This window comes from Arachis hypogaea, chromosome 16 (assembly GCF_003086295.3).
Source record: "Arachis hypogaea cultivar Tifrunner chromosome 16, arahy.Tifrunner.gnm2.J5K5, whole genome shotgun sequence".
Lineage (NCBI taxonomy): Eukaryota > Viridiplantae > Streptophyta > Magnoliopsida > Fabales > Fabaceae > Arachis > Arachis hypogaea.
Window position 1 is genome coordinate 147,834,058 of NC_092051.1, and position 8,060 is coordinate 147,842,117.

The window sequence follows — 8,060 nt, forward strand, 5'->3', positions numbered from 1 at the left end:
TATTTAAAAATTATTATAATGTTATCCTATCCTCTATTTTGTTAACAACTAGCTAGTAATGAAGATGCACAGATAAATGTTATAATTTCTGGGACAAACTTATCTCATCATCATATCACTGTTAATTAAAAAAATTACATAAATGACGGAAAAATAATACCAGTAATGCAAATTCCTAGTATTTTTATTAAAGAATTATTAACATATACTTGATGATAGAATAATGTTAAAGAACAACTTTAAAATTTTACCTAAATAATAAAAATAAAAATAATATTTTACTCTATAATTAAGCCTTATTATATTATCAACTATATTTTTTTTATAAGAGAAATTGATGTTAATTACGCGTTATTTTAGAAAATATTTTGGGTACGCAAATACGAAAATATGACACACAAAAAGACCCAAAATCTAACAACTTCAATGAAGATTCCATGACTGTAATCTCACTCTTTAAATAGTCATATAAATTGATAAATATAAAAGCTTATCAAATTAATAGAGTATTAAGTATAATCTTGATAGGGTTTATTTGTTTCAACATCTTGCACTTAAATTGGGAACTTAATTGTCTTTTTATTGTTTAAATGAGTACGTTATTAACAATGTAAATTTTACTTTTTACTAATATAAAAAATTACTCTTAATAATACAATAGTACGTACAAATGACAAAATATATAAACTAAAAATCTTTTATTTAATCTTTTATCCCAAAGTATATTTTATTTAATTGAAAATATATGTAAAAAACTTACTTAATCTTATGTTTTTATTGTATTATATGAATTTAATTTTTGTATACTGTTCATGCAAATAATCAATTATATATAACACATAAATTTAACTTAATAATTGTGCAAAAAATAGTTTAACTAGGGATTTATTTTTTTCTGGTCGATATAAGTTAATTGTTTTTAAAAAAATTATCTTAGATTTTAGATTTTAAATCTAAAATTTAAATTCTCTAAACAATAAAAAATAAAAAATATTTTTATATACTTATTAGTAAAAAAAAATAACTCCTCTTTTGATTGTTTATGATTTGGTGTGGAAATTTAACTTTTTTTTATATATTAAAATTGTTTTCAAGTTTGATTTATATTTAAAATTATATTTTTTTAATTTTCAGACCAAAATACTCTTAACTTTAAAGCTGCGTTTGTTTCTGTGGACAAGACACAGAGACATAGATAATACATATATAAAAGACGTGTTTAGATAGAGAAATATAGACACCAGACACAATGTTTTTGAGACATTTTTTTTTTGTGTCCATTTCTAAACGAAGGACACAGATGAACACGAGAATAGGAACACTACAACAGAGGCGGCGTTTAGCGGTGGTTTTTTCTCCCTTCGAAGGTGGACACGAGATTTTTAATGAAAATTTTTCTTTTTTTGTCCATAGTTATTTTTCATTATTCTCCTGTTATCCCTTTTTATTATCTTGTGAAAAATCCTATCCATTTTATTAGATATGTTTATTTTAGTAATTTTACATTATATTTTAGCCTTGTTTATATTTATCTAAATATAATACTAGACATTATATTAGTGTCTTATTCATTGTATCCAAACACAATATATAAAAAATAATTTTTAGTGTTTCTGTCTCCATGTTTCTGTCTCATTATCATATTCTGTCATGTCTACAAAAATAAATACAGCTTAAATTCACTTGCATCTTTTTCTTTGCTCTCAAACACCACATCTACAACATCATATATCTTTTGCCATATCTCCTCTACTATCATTTTCTCTTTACCATCACATCTTAGTGTTGTCGTTGAGAGAAAACAAAGGAGAGGGAGAGAGAGAATTTTCAGATAAGAATGAGAAAGACAGAGAAACAGAATTAGAGTTAGAGATGAGGAGTGAAGAAAAATAAGAGAAAATAGGAAGATAGAAGGAGAAGATAATAGGATTGAAAAAATGTCAGGTTTTGGTTATTTTTAAAAGGCGACCTGTTAGGTTGGCATGGACCTATAAAAATATATAGAATTATTATACAAATAAAAATGCAATAGTAAGGGTTTGAACTTGGATTTTGTATAACATTTAAATATCTTTATTCATTAAGTTATTTGTCTCTTTAATTATATATATATATGTGCATTACTTATTTAAATTGTATGTTTACATTATTTATTTATTAAAAAAGTTTAAGCCTATTGACACGTTTTGTGTCAGGCTAAATTTGACAACAAATCAGACTTAGTATTCATTAAAAAGTCTATATCAGGTTATAGATCAGGCTTAGGCCAATATATTTTATTGTAGACTTAACATGTTAAATGTGAAGTATGACTTGACTTGACCTATTTATACTCCTAAAAATGAATGAATAGGACAAAGAAAGAAAAAGAAAAAGACAACAACAGTTTTCTGTCGAGCTGAGGTGTAGTTCTGGTAAACAAAGGAGAGCAGAGCACAAAAACTACGGAATAGAGCAGAAGCAACAATGCTACAACTCCAGTGGACCTCCTTCGATGAGCTATGGCGAGTTCCGACGACAATCGTGGTGGGATAGAGGCGGACACCTCTTCTTCTCCTTCTCTCGAGTTTTTTCTCTCTCGGTCTCGCATCATCCCCCTCCCTTTCTCCTTCACTTCGTCTTTCTCTGGCTCAACAATATTTTTCTATCATCACCTTTTTCTTATTCTTTTTTTTTCTCATTTCTCTTTCTAACGAGCTCACTCATCTTCTCTCTGCATTATGTCTCTGTTTTCTCTAGTTTGCATTCTTTCTCTCTTCACTCTCCCTTCAGTAATGGTGAGCGACAACGGCTTTTTTCGCTACTGATGCCCTCTTTTTTTTTCTTATTTTCCTCTTTATTCTTCACCTTTCTCGTTGTTCTTTTCTTATTTTCTTGTTCTCTCTCCCTCTCTATTTATGTGTTTGAGAAAAAAAAAAAAAGAGATGAAGATTGATTTGAGTTAAGAATATTTTTTGTTCATGATATTATTAGAGATAATTTTAATTTCGATCCCAAACCATAAAGACTAAAAGAGGAGTTGTCCCTACAAAAAAAAAAACTCTTTGTACTATATACATCGCTTTTTATATAAAATTTATTTGGGTGCTATTAAGTGATTAGAAAAAGATATTTTTTAATGATTTTTTTATTTTTTAATATGTTTGATAAAATTTTAATAATAAAAAATAAAAATATTAAAAAAATAAAAAACATCTTTGTTTAAAAATTACAATTTATACATTTTTTAAAAAATTTTCTTTTTAAAAAAATATTTTTAAGATAATAAATAAATAAAAAATACTTTAAATTATTATATTTAAATATAATTATTAAATAAAAAATATTTTTACATAAAATATTAAATATAAAATTATTTTTTTAAAAAAATATTAAAGAAAAAGAAAAACTCATCCAAACCCCCCAATAAACTTTGAATAGAAAAAAAATTAAGAAAAGAAATGTGTTAATAATGGTTACAGGGTTGCAGCAAAATTTAGAAGAGTGAGGTAATGAAATTGTTACTGTCTTTTCTTACGTCACTTGCTAATTTTGCTTCTTCTTCTTCTTCCTTTCTTCCGTTGTTGCAAGCTGTAATTTGGATGCAACCTCTTTTGTTCTCATCCAAACACATTCTTCATTCAAACAAAAACCCTCTCTCACTCTCTCTCTCTCAAACTGAGTCTCACTTTCACTCTCTCTTAAATAAGCTTTTGCTCCCAATGTCACCATGTCTTCGAGACGCTTTGCTCTCCTTCCTCCTCTCCACGCGTCTCTCTCTCTCTGACACTATCACATTAAATTCCTAAACCCTCCATTTTCCTTCTTCTTCTTCTTCTTTCTTCTTCCTCATTCTTCTTCTGGGGCTAACAGCAACTACTACTACTACTAGAACTGTAGAACCCCAAAAGAGAAAAACACATTTTTTCACTATTTTCTTACTTGTTTTTGATTTTTTGGTTGGTTTGGTTGTTTTTCTGAGGTGGGTTTTTGAGATCATTGAAGAAAAATGGCACCTTTATTCAACATGTTTGGGAAGAACAAAGAGAGCCATAGAGGTACCCCTGTGGTGGTGAAGATGGAGAATCCAAACTGGTCCATGGTTGAACTTGAAGCTCCTTCTGAAGAAGACTTCATTGTTACAACAACAGCAACAACAACATCACACAACACTTCATCAAGAGACAAAGCAAGAGGGAAAAACGCAAAGCAACTAACTTGGGTTCTTCTCCTTAAAGCTCACAGAGCCGCAGGTTGTTTGGCTTCTTTGCCTCCTGCATTGTTGTCCCTTGCTTCTGCTGTTAAACGACGTGTCGTTTCTGGAAGAACTGATGCTGAAAACGACAGTGATGTTAATGGTGTTGGTGTCGGTGTTGGGAGGGAGAAGGAAAATCATAGGGTTAAGGCAAGGTTCTATTATTGTATCAAGTTGTTTCTTTATTTATCTGTGATCTTACTTTGTTTTGAGGTTGCTGCTCACTACTTCAAAGGTTGGAACTTTGTTCACTTTGGTGCACCCCATCTTCATTTGGAGCAATTTTGGTCACATTTTGGGGTTAAGGGCTTGTTTGGTTGGGTTTATTCTCGGTGGGTCTTGATCCGTGTGGAGTACCTTGCTCCACCATTGCAGTTCCTTGCCAATGTCTGCATTGTGTTGTTCCTTATTCAGAGCTTGGATAGGCTTGTGCTTTGCTTGGGTTGTTTTTGGATCCGGTATAAGAAGATCAAGAATGTTGCTGCTGAAGATTATGGTGATTTGGATCTTGAATCTGGGGAGAAGAAAGGGTTCTTTCCTATGGTGTTAGTCCAGATCCCCATGTGCAATGAGAGAGAGGTAAGATAAAGATACAATGATGATTTGATTGATTTCTCTGTTTGGATTAGTCTATTTGTGGGTTCAACTTGCTTTGAAAAATTAGGCAATTTGTGTTCCTAGGATGGAATTTCAAGTTTTAGTTGTAAGTTTGGATTAATTGAATGGTATATATTTGTAAAGCCTTAAAGCTTTGGATCAAGAAGTGATGTTTGACTTGTTTTGTCATTTATTGCTTAACTTGTTAATTTGGATTTCTTCCAATTTGGACTCCACCTAGCTACTTGAAACCAACATAATCTACCTCCAAACTTAATAATGTGGTTTGTTGATCCAATCAAGTTGATTGTGTTCTTCAGGTTTATCAGCAATCGATTGGTGCTGTTTGCAATTTGGATTGGCCTAAGTCCAAGTTGCTAATTCAAGTTCTAGACGATTCAGATGATCCAATAACACAGTCTTTGATCAGTGATGAGGTGAAGAAATGGCAACAAGAGGGTGCCAACATTGTGTATCGGCATAGGGTGATCAGAGAGGGTTACAAGGCAGGTAACTTGAAATCTGCCATGAGTTGTAGCTATGTGAAAGACTACGAGTTTGTTGCAATTTTCGATGCTGATTTTCAGCCTACTGCTGATTTCCTTAAAAGAACAGTTCCTCATTTTAAGGTGATTCATTAATTCATTAAATTCAATGCCCTTACTAGAAATTTAGCATCTATTGTTGGATGGATGTTTCTGCTATAGTCAACTGAATTTATTTGGTTTGATACTATGCAGGATAACGACGAATTGGGATTAGTTCAAACGAGATGGTCTTTTGTGAACAAGGATGAGAACCTTTTAACACGTTTACAGAACATTAATTTGGCTTTCCATTTCGAGGTTGAGCAGCAAGTAAATGGGATCTTCCTTAATTTCTTTGGGTTCAATGGCACCGCCGGAGTGTGGAGAATTAAGGCCTTGGAGGATGCCGGTGGTTGGTTGGAGAGGACCACTGTTGAGGACATGGACATTGCCGTTCGAGCACATCTTCATGGCTGGAAATTCATCTTCCTCAATGATGTTGAGGTTTGCCCCACTACTCTAATTTTCTACCAAACTATTAAATTATTAGATTAAACTAGGTATTTAATCCCTCTAAGACATGCTTAGTCCTCCTTAAATAGTTAAATATATACATCGACATTGCTTTAGTATCTAAAAGTTACATGTGACATCAATAAACCGATGTCATGAATCTTTCAGGGATCAAATTGATCTTGCATGTATCGTTGAGGGGCGATGGCTAGCTTAGCCTAAATTTTGTTATTCAAAGTCATCTTCTATCATACTAATTGTAACTTGTTACTATTTCCAGTGTCAATGTGAGCTACCAGAATCTTATGAAGCTTATAGGAAACAGCAACATAGATGGCATTCCGGACCAATGCAATTGTTTCGCCTTTGTTTGCCCGCCATCATACGCTCGAAGGTAAGCATTGTACTATGCATATCTCAGTTCAGTGCCTTGTTTATATGGCAATAATCAAGACCTCAACATCTTTTGCTAGTGCTTATACAATGTCATTACCAATTATGTTCTTGCAGATAAGCTTATCAAAGAAATTCAACATCATATTTCTGTTCTTTCTTCTTAGAAAATTGATACTACCTTTCTATTCATTCACACTATTCTGCATAATTCTGCCAATGACAATGTTTGTCCCGGAAGCCGAGCTCCCTGCTTGGGTTGTTTGCTACATTCCGGCCACAATGTCATTCCTTAACATCCTTCCCGCCCCGAAATCTTTCCCGTTTATAGTCCCTTACCTTCTCTTTGAGAACACAATGTCAGTCACCAAATTCAACGCCATGATCTCCGGCCTATTCCAGCTCGGTAGTGCGTACGAGTGGGTTGTAACCAAGAAATCCGGCCGATCCTCTGAAGGCGACCTAGTTTCCATGGTCGAGAAACCACCAAAGCATCATCAAAGAGTGGCCTCGGCACCTGTTCTCGCCGAAAATAACGAAGAGATCCAAAGGCAAGAGAAGAAGAAAATTGCATCATCATCCTCATCATCATCAAAGAAGAATAAGAAGCATAATAGAATATATATGAAGGAACTTGCTTTGGCCTTTTTGCTTCTAACAGCCTCAGCAAGGTCTCTTCTTTCAGCACAAGGAATCCATTTCTACTTCTTGCTTTTCCAAGGGATTTCATTCCTTTTGGTTGGTCTAGACTTGATTGGTGAACAAGTTGATTGAGATTGAATCTTATAATAAAACAGCATAGGAAATTTTTAATTTTTTTTAATATGTAAAAAGATACATGCATGGAGAAAACTATATACACTTGAAAAAGAAAAGTGTGGACAAAAGGTATGCCCTTAAGAATCACTTGAAGACAAATTATTGGTCACACACTTGCAAGGTTCCAAGATTCCAAATTAAGCCCTATGGGAAGCTTCAAAGTCTGTTATTAAGAACACATAAAAAGAAGGGTTTGATTTGGAATAAAGGGTAAGTAGAATGGAAGCCTAGTAATTAGTTAATGCCTCCTTCAATGTGCAAGTTTTTACCCTTTTTTTATTTTTACCTTTACCACTTTGTAATTTTATGGTGTTTATTCTTTTCTTGTTGGATCAATTCTTTTGTAAGAAAAATTTGTGGTTTAAGATTAGAATCTCAATTGAGTTGGCACTGAAAAAGTCAAGATTATCCTCCTTATCTTTGTGGCATGAAGAGAATAGTGCAAAGTCATTACTTGAATTCATTTTTGTCTACATTCATCATAGGAAAGTGGGATCTGAATAATTGATTGTCTTTTCTTATTTTTTTTCTTTTTAATTGATTTATTTTTAACATAATGATGACCAAAAGTATCACGAATATGTAGTGATGGTTGTAAAGAAGTTGGTGTGGTCCTGTACACTTGGTTTTTAAATTTTTCATTCATGGCTTGATGCTAACATAAAATAAAGTCACTGATGGAAAATTTTGCTTTGATTTTTTTTTAAATGCCTTTTGATACTAAAGTCATAGTAATTTGGAAAAATTCAGACTATTTTTTGTGCTCTATCTAAAATGATAACATGTAATTAACATAAGACAAATTTTTTGGTTGTGTAAAATTACTAATAATGGTGAAAAAAACTAGAGTATTAATTTTTTTTGTCATTTTTTATTTTTTTTATTTTTCGTTATATTTACAATTTTTTTTCTTTCTCCTAACAACACTCTTAAGTCTTAACACTGTCATAACTTGATTCTTTACTCGAATCTGCGAT

The 8,060-nt window shown here is 32.1% G+C and overlaps 1 protein-coding gene across 1 annotated transcript; it reads left to right on the forward strand.

Annotated features, from left to right (window-relative positions):
- Positions 1 to 3,505: 3,505 nt before the first annotated feature.
- LOC112697716 (probable xyloglucan glycosyltransferase 12) lies at positions 3,506 to 7,481 on the forward strand. The gene is made up of 5 exons (XM_025751018.3): positions 3,506 to 4,813; positions 5,152 to 5,460; positions 5,572 to 5,862; positions 6,152 to 6,265; positions 6,382 to 7,481. The coding sequence occupies exons 1-5, from the start codon at positions 3,989 to 3,991 to the stop codon at positions 7,036 to 7,038; spliced, it is 2,196 nt and encodes a 731-aa protein (XP_025606803.1). The 5' UTR covers positions 3,506 to 3,988; the 3' UTR covers positions 7,039 to 7,481.
- Positions 7,482 to 8,060: the final 579 nt, after the last annotated feature.

Coding starts and splice junctions, on each gene's coding strand:
- LOC112697716 (XM_025751018.3), top strand. CDS start 3,989: ATGGCACCTTTATTCAACATGTTTGGGAAGAACAAAGAGAGCCATAGA. Junction 5,461..5,571: donor GAACAGTTCCTCATTTTAAG/GTGATTCATTAA, acceptor GATACTATGCAG/GATAACGACGAATTGGGATT. Junction 6,266..6,381: donor CCGCCATCATACGCTCGAAG/GTAAGCATTGTA, acceptor ATGTTCTTGCAG/ATAAGCTTATCAAAGAAATT.